This window comes from Heterodontus francisci, chromosome 7, assembly GCF_036365525.1.
Source record: "Heterodontus francisci isolate sHetFra1 chromosome 7, sHetFra1.hap1, whole genome shotgun sequence".
NCBI classification, from domain to species: Eukaryota; Metazoa; Chordata; class Chondrichthyes; order Heterodontiformes; family Heterodontidae; genus Heterodontus; species Heterodontus francisci.
The window spans coordinates 131,049,763-131,069,952 of record NC_090377.1 but is presented as its reverse complement, the minus strand read 5'-3'; the positions used below and the strand labels follow the sequence as shown (position 1 = coordinate 131,069,952).

General features: G+C 50.0%; 1 protein-coding gene across 1 annotated transcript in view; it reads right to left on the bottom strand.

Moving 5' to 3' along the window:
* The window catches only part of LOC137372420 (uncharacterized), a 159,977-nt gene that overhangs the window by 69,293 nt on the left and 70,494 nt on the right, over positions 1–20,190 (bottom strand). The window contains exon 6 of the mRNA XM_068036308.1: positions 15,428–15,478. Within this exon, the coding sequence (XP_067892409.1) occupies positions 15,428–15,478 (51 nt within the window). The remainder of the gene's footprint in view (positions 1–15,427; positions 15,479–20,190) is intronic.

Sequence of the window (20,190 nt, the reverse complement as noted above, 5' to 3'; positions counted from 1 at the left end):
CCAGGCCAGCACGGACACATGCAGAGGCCCAACTACAGTGAACGGGCTCAGCTGCTGAATGGGAATCTATCTGGAAAGGACGACAGGACCTTGTGCTTCTACACAGGCAAAAGAAACAGCCTTGGCAATGCTCTCCCACAGTGCACGCAGGAAAACTAGTTTACCATTAACACAGGCAGTGCTCCCATTCTCCCCCCACCCCAACGCTGTGTCCCATCACGCGCACAGTTGTCTTCAGTTCTCGCCTAAGCTCCAGGTCCGCAAGTGCCAGCTGCCCTCTAATGTCTGACCCCAAGCGACAGATGGATGGTGGCGGTCACTGTCCGGAGTGGTTGGGGCAATTCTACTACGGTGGGGGGGGCGTCATAGCCAAGCCAGATACCCAGGCGTGCACACACAGCGCGAAGGGGCACTGGATTTCCCCCCTCTACATCTCATGGACACACCCTACCCGAGCTGAAGAACAGTCCTTCCCCCTCCTTCCCCAGCTCAACTCAGCATAGGGACTTATTAAAAGGAGAGGGATTAAATGCACTACAACTGTTTAGTTCATCCACCCTGTCCCTCCACATGATGGAAGGCACCACAGGTGATTCAGGGCCGGGGGAGGAGGGGATTGAGGCACCCTCCCCACCATCACCAACACCCCCCGGATTGGCGCAGGCGCGGCACGACACAGAGAGCTCTGGGTATTCCTCAGACACCCAGCGCCAAGGCACTATTTGCTACATACGGCCTTCAGCTTCTTCTTCTTTCGGCTCTTCCCAGCGACCTGTTTCATACAGAGCAACAAGAAAATGAGGGAAAGTTCCAGAAAACGGGGTTGTTTGTGGGGGGGGGGGGATGCACAGTCTCGACATGCACGGCGAGAGAGGTCGAGGCACACACAGTGAATTGTGACAAAACCATGCATCTCTCAAGGTCCACCCACAGAGAGTACGGTTAGAGTAGTGGTTCTGTTACAGGACTAGTAATTCAGAAAGCACGTGCTCAATTCCCACCACGCCAGTTTGAGATTTTAATTCTTAAAAAATTAGGAAATAAAAAAGCTGGTGTCAGGAAAGGTGATTATGAAGCTTTCAGATTGTTGTAAAAATTAATGTTATTTTAGAAAGGAAAGCTGCCCGCCCTCGACTGGTCTGGCTTATATGTGACTCCAGTCCCACACCAATGTGGTTGGCTCTTAACTGTCCTCTGAAAGTGGCCTGACAAGTCATTCAGTCGGATCAAATTGTTAGAAGCAGTTCAGAAAGATAGCCCATCAGCGCCTTCTCAACACAAGGAAAGAAGGGCAATAAATGATGGTCTTGTCGGTGAATAGCGATTAGGGACTGAATTTATTCCCCTCCCTAACCCAGAGGCTCTGAGCAGTTATAGCTCCCACTACCTCAACCACCAGCACAGGGATCTGTTAAAAGAGCATGAGAAGAACATGCAGGCTCAGTCAGGTGGCTCAAACATGCATCAATATGTCAAGGACAAACAAGCCCCTGTCTCAATGTAGTGACCCAACTCCCCTCACACCCCCATTCCAGATATACTCCATGTGTTTCCAGGCAGCTTGTCCTTTTCCCTCCAACTACTCTACCCCCACCGAAAAGACGCTGCCTCTCACAGGGTTGCAGCTGCCCCCAGCACCTGAGTGACTGTGCCAGGGTAGACGGTGAGTGTCAGGAGGCTGGTGAACTATGGGTGTGATCCTGCCCAATGCTCGCACTCACATACTTACATCCACTGACACAGTAAACACACACACAATCCAAAAACACATGCGCATACTCATTTGCACGCAAACTCAAACATGCAAACACACACATACAATACTGTGTATAATACTGGTCTCCTTATTTAAGGAAGGATGTAAATGCATCGGAAGCAGTTCAAAGAAGGTTTATTAGACCAATACCTGGAATGGGTGGGTTGTTTTATGAGGAAAGGTTGGACAGGCTAGGCTTGTATCCGCTGGAATTTAGAAGAGTAAGAGGTGACTTGATTGAAACATATAAGATTCCGAGGGGTCTTGACAGGGTGGATGTGGAAAGGACGTTTCCCCTTGTGGGAGAATCTAGAACTAGGGGTCACTGTTTAAAAATAAGGGGTCGCCCATTTAAGACAGAGATGAGGATTTTTTTCTCTCAGAGGATCGTGAGTCTTTGGTAATCTCTCCCTCAAAAGGCAGTGGAAGCAGAGTCTTTGAATATTTTTAAGACAGAGGTAGATAGATTCTTGATAAGCAAGGGGGTGGGCGGGAATGTGGAGTTGAGGTTACAATCAAATCAGCCATGATCTTATTGAATGGCGGAGCAGGCTCGAGGAGTTGAGTGGCCTACTCCTGCTCCTAATTCAAATGTTCGTATGTACACACACACTCATTCTCACACAAACACACACACTCTCTCTTGCTCATTCACACACACACACTCTCGCTCATTCACACACACACACTCTCGCTCATTCACACACACACACTCTCGCTCATTCACACACACACACTCTCGCTCATTCACACACACACTCTCGCTCATTCACACACATACTCTCGCTCATTCACACACACACACACACTTGCTCATTCACACACACACACTCGCTCATTCACACACACACACTCTCGCTCATTCACACACACACACTCTCGCTCATTCACACACACACTCACATACACACACACTCACTCATTCACACATACACACACACTCGCTCATTCACACACATACACACACACTCGCTCATACACACACACTCTCGCTCATTCACACACACACTCACATATACACACACTCGCTCATTCACACACATACACACACACTCGCTCATTCACACACACACACACACACACACCTGCTCATTCACACACACAACACATACCCACTCGCTCATTGACACACACAACACATACCCACTCGCTCATTCACACACACACACTCGCTCATTCACACACTCGCCCATTCACACACTCTCGCTCATTCACACACTCGCCCGCTCATTCACATACACACACACTCTCTCATTCACACATACACACACTCTTTCATTCACACATACACACACACTCGCTCATTCACACATACACACACACTCGCTCATTCACACATACACACACTCTCTCTCATTCACACATACACACACTCGCTCATTCACACATACACACACACTCGCTCATTCACACATACACACACACTCGCTCATTCACACATACGCACATACTCGCTCATTCACACATACACACACACTCGCTCATTCACACATACACACACTCTCTCATTCACACATACACACTCTCGCTCATTCACACATACACACACACTCACTCATTGACACATACACACACTCGCTCATTCACACATACACACACTCTCTCATTCACACATGCACACACACTCTCTCATTCACACATACACACTCTCGCTCATTCACACATACACACACACTCGCTCATTCACACATACATACACACACTCGCTCATTCACACATACATACATACACACACTCACTCATTCACACACTTGCTCATTCACACATACACACTCTCGCTCATTCACACATACACACACACTCGCTCATTCACACATACATACACACACTCACTCATTCACACACTTGCTCATTCACACACACACTCATTCACACACACAAACACATGCAAACACACACACTTTCTGGGGAAGCAATAGGCAGTAATTGGGAGCAGGAACTCTAATCAATTTGGCCTCTCCCTCCCCAGGGACCCTGCCTGCTCTGTGTGGACAGTGCGTGCAGGGTGTGGAGGGAGAGATCACAGTCGAACAGTCAAGGAGCTGCACCCTGCCACCTTAGTGACAACTCACTTCCTCTGATTCTAATCTCCAGCACTTCCTGTATCGCAGTCCAATTCCTCTCATCCAAAGCCTCAGGCTTTTTGTACTAGGTTTTCAAACATACAGTTAACAGACTAACAGCAGGCTGAAGGAGGCTGGCACCAAAGATCATTAGCCGTTGGTTGTATTTCAATGGGGAGGCAGGGCGAGGGTGACAGTAAATCGCCAGCTCAGAACGAGGGGGCAGTTTGAAAAGAGCTGACTGTTGAGCAGGCCACCCGAGGGAACAGGTCCCTCAAATCCCCCATCAACCGCTGGATCACTGGACCCCAGCCTCAATAAGTGGGTACAGTACCACAGTGGTTGTGTTACCAGACTAGCAATCCAGAGTACTGCACTAATTATCCAAAGAAAATGCGGTCAAATCCAACCACCGCCATTTGGGAATTTGAATTCAGTTTTTTTTTAAAAATCCCCCCAAAATTACCCAGTATTAGTAAAACTGTCATAAAAACCCAACAGCTTCACTAATGTCCTCTTTTTGACTCCAGTCCCACAATAACACGGCTCCCTCTTAACTGCCCTCCGAGATGACCAAGCAAGCCACTCACAACACTACAAAGAATGAGCAAGCCCACACAACCTTCTCAGGGCAACCAGGGATGGGCATTAAAAGCCAGCCTTGCCAGTGATGCCCACATCCTGAATGAATGAAACAAAACATAGCTGCAGCACAATAATTAGTCCAGTTAGTGACAGTCGCTTTCTGAGCATGCAATCAGTGGGTTCACGATCTCACCCCTCCAGAGGTGCCAATACTTTCATTATCAGTCTGTCGGGTGAAAGGAGAAAGTAAGCTAATCAATACAGAGGACAGGACTGTAAATGAGACGTAGCAGGTATGGTGTTTGCGCTGGGGAGTGGAATCGGGCACCAAGGGGCAACATCAAAAACTCATATTATACTGTGAATGGAAGCAGGCTCGGTGCTGTGGAAGAGCAGAGGGATTTGAGGCTACAGACTCACAGGACATTAAAGGCAACACCTCAGGTTAAACAGGCTATTAAAAAAGCGAATGGCATACTAGGTTTTATCACAGGAGGTATTGCGTATAGAAGCCACAAGGAGGTGATGATCCTTTATAAAACCTTAATAAGACTCAGTTACAAAGTGCTGTGGTTATTATTGTGCTGCACATCATTGGAAGGATATTGTGGCTTTAGAGAGGGTACAACATCGATTCATTAGGAACCTGCCCAGCATGAGGAAACACATTAAAACTCGGCACTCTTTTCATCAGAACATCACGGATTAATGGAATATGATAGAAGTGCTTAAAATTATGGAAGGATGGGACAGGGTAGTTAGAGGCAGACCCTTTTCAATAGCTGAGGGGTCTAGAATAAGGTACCACAGATATGAGATTAAATGCAACAGATTTAGAACAGGTCAGGAGAAACCTCTTCACAAAGAGAGTTTGAAGACGTGAAATTCACTCCCAGGGTTAGTGGTTGAGGCAGAAACTGTCAACATTCAAGATTAGTTTCGATAGGTGGTCAAATGAAATTGGGATTAAGGGATATGGAGAGCAGGGTGGGTATATTTGGTTGGGATTATTTGCTTGGCATGTAGGGTAAACACCAACACAGACTGGTTGGATTAAACGGTCTATTTCCAAGTGGTATCTTCTGTATATTTCAATGTATTCGAAAGTAACGATCAGACAAATTTAATTCATTCAGTACAGCTTGTTTCAAATAACAAATGCACTATGCATGCCCACACCAGTGGGTTGTCTTATTTGAAATAAAAAGGATTTTGCAAGGGGTACTGTACTGCTGGGTACAGGTCTGTCAATCTATAACACTGGTGTACAGTACTGATGGGTACAGGTCTGTCAATGTATAACACTGGTGTACAGTACTGATGGGTACAGGTCTGTCAATGTATAACACTGGTGTACAGTACTGATGGGTACAGGTCTGTCAATGTATAACACTGGTGTACAGTACTGGTAGGTACAGGTCTATCACTGTATAACGCTGGGGTACAGTACTGGTGGGTACAGGTCTGTCACTGTATAACACTGGGGTACAGCACTGGTGGGTACAGGTCTGTCAGTGTATAACACTGGGGTACAGCACTGGTGGGTACAGGTCTGTCACTGTATAACACTGGGGTACAGTACTGGTGGGTACAGGTCTGTCACTGTATAACGCTGGGGTACAGGACTGGTGGGTACAGGTCTGTTACTGTATAGCACTGGGGTACAGTACTGGTAGGTACAGGTCTGTCACTGTATAACACTGGGTACAGTACTGGTGGGTACAGGTCTGTCACTGTATAACACTGGGTACAGTACTGGTGGGTACAGGTCTATCACTGTATAACGCTGGGGTACAGTACTGGTGGGTACAGGTCTGTCACTGTATAGCACTGAGGTACAGTACTGGTGGGTACAGGTCTGTCACTGTATAGCACTGGGGTACAGTACTGGTGGGTACAGGTCTGTCACTGTATAACACTGGGGTACAGTACTGGTGGGTACAGGTCTGTCACTGTATAATACTGGGGTACAGTACTGGTGGGTACAGGTCTGTCACTGTATAGCACTGGGGTATAGTACTGGTGGGTACTGGTCTGTCACTGTATAGCACTGGGGTACAGTACTGGTGGGTACAGGTCTGTCACTGTATAATACTGGGGTACAGTACTGGTGGGTACAGGTCTGTCACTGTATAGCACTGGGGTATAGTACTGGTGGGTACAGGTCTGTCACTGTATAGCACTGAGGTACAGTACTGGTGGGTACAGGTCTGTCACTGTATAGCACTGGGGTACAGTACTGGTGGGTACAGGTCTGTCACTGTATAACACTGGGGTACAGTACTGGTGGGTACAGGTCTGTCACTGTATAATACTGGGGTACAGTACTGGTGGGTACAGGTCTGTCACTGTATAGCACTGGGGTATAGTACTGGTGGGTACTGGTCTGTCACTGTATAGCACTGGGGTACAGTACTGGTGGGTACAGGTCTGTCACTGTATAATACTAGGGTACAGTACTGGTGGGTACAGGTCTGTCACTGTATAGCACTGGGGTATAGTACTGGTGGGTACTGGTCTGTCACTGTATAGCACTGGGGTACAGTACTGGTGGGTACAGGTCTGTCACTGTATAACACTGGGGTACAGTACTGGTGGGTACAGGTCTGTCACTGTATAGCACTGGGGTATAGTACTGGTGGGTACTGGTCTGTCACTGTATAACACTGGGGTACAGTACTGGTGGGTACAGGTTTGTCACTGTATAACACTGGGGTACAGTACTGGTGGGTACAGGTCTGTCACTGTATAGCACTGGGGTATCGTACTGGTGGGTACTGGTCTGTCACTGTATAGCACTGGGGTACAGTACTGGTGGGTACAGGTCTGTCACTGTATAATACTGGGGTACAGTACTGGTGGGTACAGGTCTGTCACTGTATAGCACTGGGGTATAGTACGGGTGGGTACTGGTCTGTCACTGTATAGCACTGGGGTACAGTACTGGTGGGTACTGGTCTGTCACTGTATAGCACTGGGGTACAGTACTGGTGGGTACTGGTCTGTCACTGTATAACACTGGGGTACAGTACTGGTGGGTACAGGTTTGTCACTGTATAACACTGGGGTACAGTACTGGTGGGTACAGGTCTGTCACTGTATAGCACTGGGGTACAGTACTGGTGGGTACAGGTCTGTCACTGTATAGCACTGGGGTATAGTACTGGTGGGTACTGGTCTGTCACTGTATAACACTGGGGTACAGTACTGGTGGGTACTGGTCTGTCACTGTATAGCACTGGGGTACAGTACTGGTGGGTACAGGTCTGGCACTGTATAACACTGGGGTACAGTACTGGTGGGTACAGGTCTGTCACTGTATAACACTGGGGTACAGTACTGATGGGTACAGGTTTGTCACTGTATAGCACTGGGGTACAGTACTGGTGGGTACAGGTCTGTCACTGTATAGCACTGGGGTACAGTACTTTTGGGTACAGGTCTGTCACTGTATAGCACTGGGGTACAGTACTTTTGGGTACAGGTCTGTCACTGTATAGCACTGGGGTACAGTACTGGTGGGTACAGGTCTGTCACTGTTTGGCACTGGGGTACAGTACTGGTGGGTACAGGTCTGTCACTGTATAGCACTGGGGTACAGTACTTTTGGGTACAGGTCTGTCACTGTATAGCACTGGGGTACAGTACTGGTGGGTACAGGTCTGTCACTGTATAGCACTGGGGTACAGTACTGATGGGTACAGGTTTGTCACTGTATAGCACTGGGGTACAGTACTGGTGGGTACAGGTCTGTCACTGTATAGCACTGGGGTACAGTACTTTTGGGTACAGGTCTGTCACTGTATAGCACTGGGGTACAGTACTTTTGGGTACAGGTCTGTCACTGTATAGCACTGGGGTACAGTACTGGTGGGTACAGGTCTGTCACTGTTTGGCACTGGGGTACAGTACTGGTGGGTACAGGTCTGTCACTGTTTGGCACTGGGGTATAGTACTAGTGGGTACAGGTCTGTCACTGTATAGCACTGGGGTACAGTACTGGTGGGTACAGGTCTGTCACTGTTTGGCACTGGGGTACAGTACTGGTGGGTACAGGTCTGTCACTGTTTGGCACTGGGTTATAGTACTAGTGGGTACTGGTCTGTTACTAATCATTCGAGCAACCTGAGGTAATGATCTAACAGAAACATAAAAACAGGAATTGGCCATTTAGCCCCTCGAGTCTTTTCCACCATTCACTGAAATCATAGTTCATCCATTTCCTAACTTTACATATCTGCCATTGCCCCATATCCCTGAATATCATTGGTTAACAAAACCCAGTCTCCGAATCAATCTCAAATTTAAAATTAACAATTGATCTCTCATCAATTGCCATTTGAGGAGGAGAGTTCCAAATTGTCACCACCCTTTCCATGTAAAGGTGTTTCCTAATTTAATTGCTGAAAGGTCTGCCTGTAATTCTTTTGGCTATGCACCTCGTCCTGGACTCACCAACCTGTGGAACTAGTTTCTCTCTATCTATGCTATCCGTTCCCTTCAATATCTTCGAAACTTCAATCAAATCACCCCAAAACCTTATAAATTCCAGGGAATGCAAACTACCCTAAAATAAAAGCAAATTACTGCAGATGCTGGAAATCTGAAATAAAAACAGAAAGTGCTGGAGATACGGAACAGGTCAGGCAGCAGCTGTGGAGAGAGAAACAGAGTTAATGGCCGGAATTTTACACCTCCCCTCCAAAGAGCAGGAAGATGGCGGGGGGGGTAAAATGGAGCGGGAGAAATCGGGGGCCCTTCCAGACCTGCTCCCGCCTCCACCGCCGCTTTACACAGGGCAGCGGCGGCGAAAAATGGCCCCCCCGCCCCAGGCCAATCAAGGTCATTATGTGGCCACTTAACAGCCACTTAAGGGCCTCCGCCCACCGCCGCAGGCGGCTCTCTGATGGTGGGGCGGGGGGTGGGGGGTACCTGTGCCTGATGGAGGGCCGCCCCCGCTGCCCCAACCACCCCCAACACGCCCTCCGTCCCCCCAATTGACCACCCTTGCCTGGCAGGTGCCCGACCGATCATCCCCGGTGAGGCAACAAAAAACTTACCTTGGTTCCGGGGCTCCCCAACAGCTTCTTCACGATGCTGGGCTGCAGTCCCAGCAGTGGCCACCGCTCCCAGTGGTGCTGCTGAGACCAAGAGCTGCCAGCCCGGTGATTGGCCGGCAGCTCCATTAGGCGGGAATTCCTGCCTCAAGCGGGTGGAAATCCCGCCTCAGAATAATTAAAGACCAGGGAATTGAAAAATACGGGTTGGATCCCCAGGCCAGCTGGAAGCGGATTCGCCACCGACTTTTCACTTGGTGGACAGTTCATGTAAATAACAGCTCCCGTCCACCAAGGGTAAAATCTCGGCCAATGTTTCAGGTCTGTGACCTTTCATCAGAACTGAAATGGAAACAGAATACAACCCTAGTTTGTTTAATCGCTCCTTGTGGTTTAACCCTTAGAGTCCAGGTATCATTCTGGTAAATGAAGCTGCACTCCTCCATGGCCAATATATCCTTCCTAAGTGTAGTGCCCAGAATTGCTCAAAGTACTCCAGGTGTAGTCTAACCAGGGGTTTGTAGAGCTGAAGCATGACTTCTACCCCCTAGTATTCTCGTCCTCGAGATGTAAATACCAACATTCCATTAGCCTTTTTCATCATTTTCTGTACTTATTCATGACATTTTAATAATCTATGTATATGGACCCCTAAGACCCACTGGACCTCCACTGTTTCTAGCTTTTCACTGTTTAGAAAGTTTTATCCTTTTAAGATCCAAAGTCGATGACCTCACATTTGCCTATATTGAAATTCATTTGCCACATTTTTGCCCATTCACTTCAATTATCAATGTCTCTGTAATTTTACATTTCGATCTACACCGCTTACAATGCTGCCTATCTTTATGTCATCGGCAAATTTGGATATGTGGCTTTCCATCCCATCATCTTAAATTGTTGATAAATACAGTGAATAGTTGCAGTCACAACACAGATTCTGCCATTTAGATTGCCCGCATATTATCCCTACTCTCTGTCTACTTTCGCTCAGCCCAATTTCCAAACCAGGTCAATAATTCGCTTTCAATTCCATGAGCTTTAGCTAACAGTCTCTTATGAAGAACTTGTTCAAATGCCTTCTGGAAGTTCATGTAAATAACATCCATAGACATTTCCCTGTCCACTACTTTAGTCACCTCATCAAATATTTCAATCAGATTCTTCTGGCATGACCTACCCTACACAAATCCATGGCTCTCTCTGACCAACTGAAAATTTTCAAGGTGTTCAGTCACCCTATCCTCAATTATAGACTCTAGTAATTTCCCGACAATAGATGCTAGGTTAACCGGTCTCTAATTCTCTAGTTTCCCTCAGCTAACTTCTTTAAATAGGAGAGTGACATGTGCAATTTTCCCAGTGAATGGGCAAAATTTGGCATATGGAGTATAATGTGGGAAAACGTGAGGTTGTCCACTTTGGCAGGATGAATAGAAAAGCAAAACATTATTTAAATGGAGAGAGACTGCATGTGTCCTTGTACATGAATCACAAAAAGTTAGTATACAGGTATAGCAAGTAATTAGGAAGGCAAATGGAATGTTGGCATTTAGTGCAAGGGGATGGAGTATAAAGGTAGTGAAGTCTTGCTACAACTGTACAGGACATTGGTGAGACCACACCTAGAGTACTGTGTACAGTTCTGGTCTCCTTATTTAAAGAAGAATATATTTGCATTGGAGACACTTCAGAGAAGGTTCACTAGGCTGATTCCCGGTGTGACGCAGGCCCCCACCTGCCAAGAAGGAGACATATTAATTTTGTCATATGAACATTAATATTAAACTGTTATTGGAGTGAAGAAAGGACTTGTTAAAAAAAATCACCAGACACTTGGCTGGAAAAACATTTTTGCATACTAAGAGACAGTGGTTGGAGGGACAAAGGGGCTATTCCCTGCTCCAATTTAACCCACAATGGACTTTGAGTACCAGGTATTGCGTGTAAGAAGAGATATTGTAGGGTCGGCTAAGATAAGAGAATCCACAAACAGACATAGTCAGACCAGCTAGTCACATGACTAACTTGCTTGGCAACCTGGGTTTTTCTGAATTGTACAAAGAGTTTGAACTGAAAAAGACCGTTTGCTCCTGGAGTGAGAAGACCTCTCCTGTCTGCTCCCATCACTTTCTCACAAGCTTCTGGACCCACTGAGGTCACATGAACTTCAAAAGAGAAAAGTCTTCTCCATCAAACAAGGTTTAAGAAGAATATTGGGCCCCAACAAAAAGCAAGACCTACCTACAATCAAGGACTTTACAACGAGCTCGAAGAACAGTAACCAAAACCATCTTTAAATATTGCCTCAAACTTTTCCACTTTATTTCTTCCTTTCTTTTCTGTCTCTATCTGCATGTGTGTATCGTGTATACATGCTAGCGTGGGTGTGCCGTGTATCCGTAGGTGTTAATCGAATTAGAGTTTAAGTTTAATAAAGCTCAACCTTTTTGCTTTAAACCTAAGAAAACCGGTTTGGTTAGTTTCTTTGCCTTATAATTGGAAGCTAGTGAACAAGATGCACTAAGGGGGAGCTAAAAAAAAAGGTGTGTTTAAAATTAAACCTTGTTACGGTAAGCCCAGGTGAAGGCTGAGATGGAACCCTAGACCCCTTTCTCACTTGGTTGTAACACCTAGGATGAAGGGGTTGTCTTATGAGGAAAGGTTGAGTAAGTTGGGCCAATACTCATTGGAGTTTAGAAGAATGAGAGGTGATCTTGTTGAAACATAGAAGATCCTGAGGTGAATTGACAGGGTAGATGCTGAGAGGATGTTTCCCCTCGTGAGGGAATCTAGAACTAGGGGGCACAGTTTCAGAATAAGGAGTCATCCATTTAAGATGGAGATGAGGAGGAATTTCTTCTCTCAGAGGGGGGTTAATCTTTGGAATTCTCTTCCCCAGAGAGCAGTGGAGGCTGGGTCATTGAATATATTCAAGGCTGAGTTAGACAAATTTTCACTCTCCAAGGGAGTCAAGGGCTTGGGGGACAGGCAGGAAAGAGGAGCTGAGGTTACAACTGGATCGGTCATGATCTTATTGAATGGCAGAGCAGGCTCAAGGAGCCAAATAGCCTACTTATCTTATGATCAATCTAAAGGAATAGTTCCCGAATCGAGAGAACCTTGGAAGATTATCATCAGGGCATCTACAAGACTGTCACAAGAGTGTGCACAATGTGTTTTCCTGGAGTGTTTTCCTGGCCAACCATCAGGAAGATCGCCCCCCTCAAATCGAAATCAAGGGACACGATCACCGACCAACGCAAGCAAATGGATCGCTGGGTGGAGCACTATCTAGAACTGTACTCCAGGGAAAAGGTCGTCACCGACACCGCCCTCAATGCAGCCCAGTCTCTGCCAGTCATGGATGAGCTGAACGGACAGCCAACAAATTCGGAACTCAGTGATGCCATTGATTCTCTGGCCGGTGGAAAAGCCCCTGGAAAGGACGGCATTGCCCCTGAAATAATCAAGAGTGCCAAGCCTGCTATACTCTCAGCACTCCATGAACTGCTTTGCCTGTGCTGGGACGAGGGAGCAGTACCACAGGACATGCGCGATGCCAATATCATCACCCTCTATAAGAACAAGGGTGACCATGGTGACTGCAACAACTACCGTGGAATCTCCCTGCTCAGCATAGTGGGGAAAGTCTTCGCTCGAGTCGTTTTAAACAGACTCCAGAAGCTGGCTGAATGCGTCTACCCTGAGGCACAGTGCAGCTTTTGAGCAGAGAGATCCACCATTGACGTGCTGTTCTCCCTTCGCCAGCTACAGGAGAAATGCCGCAAACAACTGATGCCCCTCTATGTTGCTTTCATAGATTTCACCAAAGCCATTGACGTCGTCAGCAGACGTGGTCTCTTCAGACTACTAGCAAAGATCGGATGTCCACCAAAGTTACTAAGTATCATCACCTCATTCCATGACAATATGAAAGGCACAATTCAGCACAGCGGTCCCTCTTCAGACCCTTTCCTATCCTGAGTGGCGTGAAACAGGGCTGTGTTCTCACACCTACACTGTTTGGGATCATCTTCTCCCTGCTGCTGTCACATTCCTTCAGAAGAAGGAATTTTCCTCCACACAAGATCAGATGGCAGATTGTTCAACCTTGCCCGTCTTAGAGCGAAGATCAAAGTACGGAAAGTCCTCATCAGGGAACTCCTCTTTGCTGACGATGCTGCATTAACATCCCACACAGAAGAGTGTCTGCAGAGACTCATCGACAGGACTGAGGCTGCCTGCAACGAATTTGGCCTAACCATCAGCCTCAAGAAAACGAACATCATGGGACAGGACGTCAGAAATGCTCCATCAATCAATATCGGTAACCACGCTCTGGAAGTGGTTCAAGAGTTCACCTAACTAGGCTCAACTATCACCAGTAACCTGTCTCTCGATGCAGAAATCAACAAGTGCATGGGAAAGGTGTCCGCTGCTATGTCCAGACTGGCCAAGAGGTGTGGGAAAATGGCACACTGACACAGAACACAAAAGTCTGTGTGTTTCAAGCCTGTGTCCTCAGTACCTTGCTCTACGGCAGCGAGGCCTGGACAACGTACGTCAGCCAAGAGCGACATCTCAATTCATTCCATCTTCACTGCCTCCGGAGAATCCTTGGCATCAGGTGGCAGGACCGTATCTCCAACAGCAAGCCCTCGATGCAGCCAACATCCCCATCATATACATCCTACTGAGCCAGTGGCGCTTGAGATGGCTTGGCCATGTGAGCCGCATGGAAGATGGCAGGATCCCCAAGGACGCATTGTACAGCAAGCTCGTCACTGGTTGATACCCACCGGCCGTCCATGTCTCCGCTTTAAAGACATCTGCAAACGCGACATGAAGTCCTGTGATATTGATCACAAGTCGTGGGAGTCAGTTGCCAGTGATTGCCAGAGCTGGCGGACAGCCATAAAGGCGGGGCTAAAGAGTGGTGAGTCGAATAGACTTAGCAGTTGGCAGGAAAAAAGACAGAAGTGCAAGGAGAGAGCCAACTGTGTAACAGCCCCGACAACCAATTTTATCTGCAGTGCCTGTGGAAGAGTCTATCACTCTAGAATTGGCCTTTATAGCCACTCCAGGCGCTGCTTCACAAACCACTGACCACCTCTAGGCGCTTACCCATTGTCTCTCAAGACAAGGAGGCCAAAGAAGAAGAAGATATGTTCCAATATGCAAATTAAGACATCGGGCATCACCAGCTAGGGTCGCCGACGCACTGGGAAAGTGAGGTGAATGTAAACTAAGACGGGGGAATGCAAACAACCTGAGCCCAGTCCCCAAACCATACTATGTATCTGACTACACAGTCCACAAGTCAAACTGCAAATCCGAATACACAGTCCACAAATCAAACTGCACATCTGACTACACGATCCCAAAATCAAGCTGCATATCTGAATACACAGTCCCCAAATCAAACTACATATCCGAATTCACAGTCCCAAAATCAAACTGCATATTTGATGACCCAGTCCATAGATCAGACAGTGTTTACAACCACACAGAGTTCACTGCTCCCAGTTAGATGATCATTTCTAGGCTCCGTCGATAGTTGTAACCTATTTAACAGTTACTAACCATTGGGGATACAATAAAATTCCTCAAGAACTGTGAATTATAAACAATTCCAATGATTTTCCCATGGCCCTGCATTGGTTTCAGCCTCTGCAATTTAATGATCTTTACATCCTGCAATATCAGTGTCCGCATTTGACTGGTAATTGACATCATAATGGCTGTGAAATTAGAATCCACAATTTGTGGCATTGCTGGTTAAGGGGACAGGTGCAGGAATTGTCCAGAGATCATTCTGTTCCACCTTCTGCACCAGAGAGCCAGCACTTTCACACAGAGCCAGAGAAGTTCCACAACACCGCCAGACTGGATCTCGCCATGGAACGGAACAGCAAACCAACACATCCAACAAGTACTGCAATAGAAAATAAAATGGCACGAACCCGGACACTGCCACGACTCCCCACTGATGTCCAGTCATCTTCATCAGACACCTGTACGAGAAACAAGAGTGTTAGCAAACAGATAATACAAACTGAGCAAACTAGAAATAGAGGGGAATAGAACGGGTGAGTGGGGGCGAGACAGCGACACAAAGAGAGAGAGACAGAGACAGAGGGAAGACAGAAGAAACAGACAAAGAGAGGGAAATACAGATGGAGAAAGAAGCAGACAGACGGAGAGCGAGAGAGACAGAGAGAGAGGAACGGGGTAAGAGGGGCAGGGAGAGAGTGAGAGAGACAGGGAGAGAGAAAGAGAGAGGGAGCGACAGAGAGGGAGGGAGTGAGAGACAGAGAGAGACAGGGAAAGGGAGAGAGAGAGAGAGAGACAGACAGGAAGAGAGAGGGAGACAGACAACGGAAGAGATGGTGGGGGGAGAGAGACACGGGGGGGGGGAAGAGAGAGACGGGGGGGAAGAGAGAGACGGGGGGTAAGAGAGCGACGTGGGGTAAGAGAGCGACGTGGGGGAAGAGAGCGACGTGGGGGAAGAGAGAGACGGGGGGGGAAGAGAGAGACGGGGGGGGAAGAGAGAGACGGGGGGGGAAGAGAGAGACGGGGGGGGAAGAGAGAGACGGGGGGGGAAGAGAGAAACGGGGGGGGAAGAGAGAGACGGGGGGGAAGAGAGAGACGGGGGGGGGGAAGAGAGAGACGGGGGGGGAAGAGAGAGACGGGGGGGGAAGAGAGAGACGGGGGGGGGAAGAGAGAGACGGGGGGGGAAGAGAGAGACGGGGGGGGGAAGAGAGAGACGGGGAGGGGAAGAGAGAGACGGGGGGGGAAGAGAGAGACGGGGGGGGAAAGAGAGAGACGGGGGGGAAGAGAGAGACGGGGGGGGAAGAGAGAGACGGGGGTGAAAGAGAGAGACGGGGGGTGAAAGAGAGAGACGGGGGGTGAAAGAGAGAGACGGGGGGTGAAAGAGAGAGACGGGGGGGAAAGAGAGAGACGGGGGGGGAAAGAGAGAGACGGGGGGGAAAGAGAGAGACGGGGGGGAAAGAGAGAGACGGGGGGGAAAGAGAGAGACGGGGGGGAAAGAGAGAGACGGGGGGGGGAAAGAGAGAGACGGGGGGAAGAGAGAGACGGGGGGGGGAAAGAAAGAGACGTGGGGGGAAGAGAGAGACGGGGGGGAAGAGAGAGACGGGGGGGAAGAGAGAGACGGGGGGGAAGAGAGAGACGGGGGGGAAGAGAGAGACGGGGGGGAAGAGAGAGACGGGGGGGGAAGAGAGAGACGGGGGGGGAAAGAGAGAGACGGGGGGGAAAGAGAGAGACGGGGGGGGAAAGAGAGACGGGGGGGGAAAAGAGAGAGACGGGGGGGGGGGGAAAAGAGAGACGGGGGGGGGAAAAGAGAGAGACGGGGGGGGGAAAAGAGAGAGACGGGGGGGGGAAAAGAGAGAGACGGGGGGGGGGAAAAGAGAGAGACGGGGGGGGGAAAGAGAGAGACGGGGGAGGAAAAGAGAGAGACGGGGGGGGGAAGAGAGAGACGGGGGGGGGAAGAGAGAGACGGGGGGGGGAAAGAGAGAGACGGGGGGAAGAGAGAGACGGGGGGAAGAGAGAGACGGGGGGGGGAAGAGAGAGACGGTGGGGGGAAGAGAGAGACGGGGGGGGGAAGAGAGAGACGGGGGGGGGAGAAGAGAGAGACGGGGGGGGAAAAGAGAGAGACGGGGGGGGGGGAAGAGAGAGACGGGGGGGGGGGAAAAGAGAGACGGGGGGGAAGAGAGAGACGGGGGGTGAAAGAGAGAGACGGGGGGTGAAAGAGAGAGACGGGGGGTGAAAGAGAGAGACGGGGGGAAAGAGAGAGACGGGGGGGAAAGAGAGAGACGGGGGGGAAAGAGAGAGACGGGGGGGGAAAGAGAGAGACGGGGGGGGGAAAGAGAGAGACGGGGGGAAGAGAGAGACGGGGGGAAGAGAGAGACGGGGGGAAGAGAGAGACGGGGGGGGGGAAAGAAAGAGACGTGGGGGGAAGAGAGAGACGGGGGGGGAAGAGAGAGACGGGGGGGGGAAAGAGAGAGACGGGGGGGAAAGAGAGAGACGGGGGGGAAAGAGAGAGACGGGGGGGAAAGAGAGAGACGGGGGGGGGAAAGAGAGAGACGGGGGGGGGGAAAGAGAGAGACGGGGGGGGGGGGAAGAGAGAGACGGGGGGGGGGGGGAAAAGAGAGAGACGGGGGGGGGAAAAGAGAGAGACGGGGGGGGAAAAGAGAGAGACGGGGGGGGAAAAGAGAGAGACGGGGGGGGAAAAGAGAGAGACGGGGGGGAAAAGAGAGAGACGGGGGGGGAAAAGAGAGAGACGGGGGGGGGAAGAGAGAGACGGGGGGGGGAAGAGAGAGACGGGGGGGGAAGAGAGAGACGGGGGGGGAAGAGAGAGACGGGGGGGGAAAGAGAGAGACGGGGGGAAGAGAGAGACGGGGGGGGGGGGGAAGAGAGAGACGGGGGGGGGGGGGAAGAGAGAGACGGGGGGGGGGGGAAGAGAGAGACGGGGGGGGGGGAAGAGAGAGACGGGGGGGGGGGAAGAGAGAGACGGGGGGGGAGAAGAGAGAGACGGGGGGGGAGAAGAGAGAGACGGGGGGGGAGAAGAGAGAGACGGGGGGGGAGAAGAGAGAGACGGGGGGGGGAAAAGAGAGAGACGGGGGGGGGGAAGAGAGAGACAGGGGGGGGAAGAGAGAGACGGGGGGAAGAGAGAGACGGGGGGGAAGAGAGAGACGGGGGTGAAAGAGAGAGACGGGGGGTGAAAGAGAGAGACGGGGGGTGAAAGAGAGAGACGGGGGGGAAAGAGAGAGACGGGGGGGAAAGAGAGAGACGGGGGGGGAAAGAGAGAGACGGGGGGGGAAAGAGAGAGACGGGGGGGGGAAAGAGAGAGACGGGGGGAAGAGAGAGACGGGGGGAAGAGAGAGACGGGGGGAAGAGAGAGACGGGGGGAAGAGAGAGACGGGGGGGGGAAAGAAAGAGACGTGGGGGGAAGAGAGAGACGGGGGGGAAGAGAGAGACGGGGGGGAAGAGAGAGACGGGGGGGGGAAAGAAGAGAGACGGGGGGGAAAGAGAGAGACGGGGGGGGGGAAGAGAGAGATGGGGGGGGGAAAAGAGAGAGACGGGGGGGGAAGAGAGAGACGGGAGGGGGAAGAGAGAGACGGGAGGGGGAAGAGAGAGACGGGAGGGGGAAGAGAGAGACGGGAGGGGGAAGAGAGAGACGGGAGGGGGAAGAGAGAGACGGGAGGGGGAAGAGAGAGACGGGAGGGAAGAGAGAGACGGGGGGGAAGAGAGAGACGGGGGGGAAGAGAGAGACGGGGGGGAAGAGAGAGACGGAGGGGAAGAGAGAGACGCGGGGAAAGAGAGAGACGGCGGGGGAGAGAGAGAGACGGCGGAGAGAGAGAGACGGCGGAGGAGAGAGAGAGACGGCGGGGGAGAGAAGGGGAGGTGAGGTAGGGGGAGGAGAAATGGGAGAAACAGACATAGGGAACTCTGCCAGGGTCCTACGTACTGAGCAATCTGAAACAGAGGGAAGGAGAGATATGAGTGCCTGACATGGGAAAAATATGTGCAGAAGGTGAAAGGGAGGCCAGGGAGAGCAAGAGATAAAATGAAGAGAGTGAAGAGAGATAAGAGAATGAGCAAGAGACAGACACTGACAAGAACAACAACAAGGCGCTGTATTTATATAGCGCCTTGAATGTAATGAAACGTCCCAAACCCCTTTGCAGCAGCTTTATAAAACAAGATTTGACACCGAGCCACTAAAGGAGATATGAGGTCAGATGACCAAAAGCTTGGGTAAGGGGCAGGTTTTTGGAGTGTCTTAAAGAAGGAAAGCGAGGTGGAGTGTCGCGGAGGTGTATGGTCGAAGCAACTGAAGTCGTGGCCACCAATGGTGGAGCCATTAAAATCGGGAAAGCACAAGAGGCCAGAATTAAATGAACAGAGAAATCTCAGAGGGTTTTAGGGCTGGAGGAGATGACAGAGATAGGGAGGGGCGAGGCCATGGGGGGACTTGAAGACAAGGATGAGAAATTTAAACCAAGACATTGCTTGCCCGGGAGCCAATGTAATTCAGTGAGCACATGAGTGATCGCATAATGGGACTTGTTTCAACTTACAACACAGGCAGCAGAGTTTTGGATGACCTCAAGTTTAAGGAGGTTACAATGTGGGAAACCAGCCAGGGGTGCGCTGGAATTGACAAGTCTGGAGGTAACAAAGGCACGAATGAGCAGCAAATGAGCTGGGGCATGGGCAAAGTCGGGCGATGTTACAGAAGTGGAAATAGGTGGCCTTACTGATGGCACGAACATGAGATTGGAAACTCATCTCGGGGTCAAATATGATACAAAAGGTTGTGAACAGTCTGGCTCAGTCTCAGCCAGTTGCCAGGGAGAAGGATGGAGCCGGTGGCTTGGGAGTGATGTTTTTAGCAGGGACTGAAGACAATGGCTTTGGTCTTTCCATGATTTAATTGGAGTAATTTTCTGCTCATCCAGTACTGGATGTCAGACAAGTACAACAGTGGAGGAGTCGAGAGAGGTCGTGGTGAGGTGGAGCTGGGTGTCGTTGGTTTACATGTAAAAACTGACGAGATTTTGGACAATGTCGCCAAGGGGCAGCAAGTATGTGAGAAATAAGAGGGGGCCAAGGATAGATCCTTGGCGAGGTGGGGGTTGGGCATCAGAGGTTAACAGTGTGCAAGCAGGAAGAGAAGCCATTGAAAGTGATGATCTGGCTACTT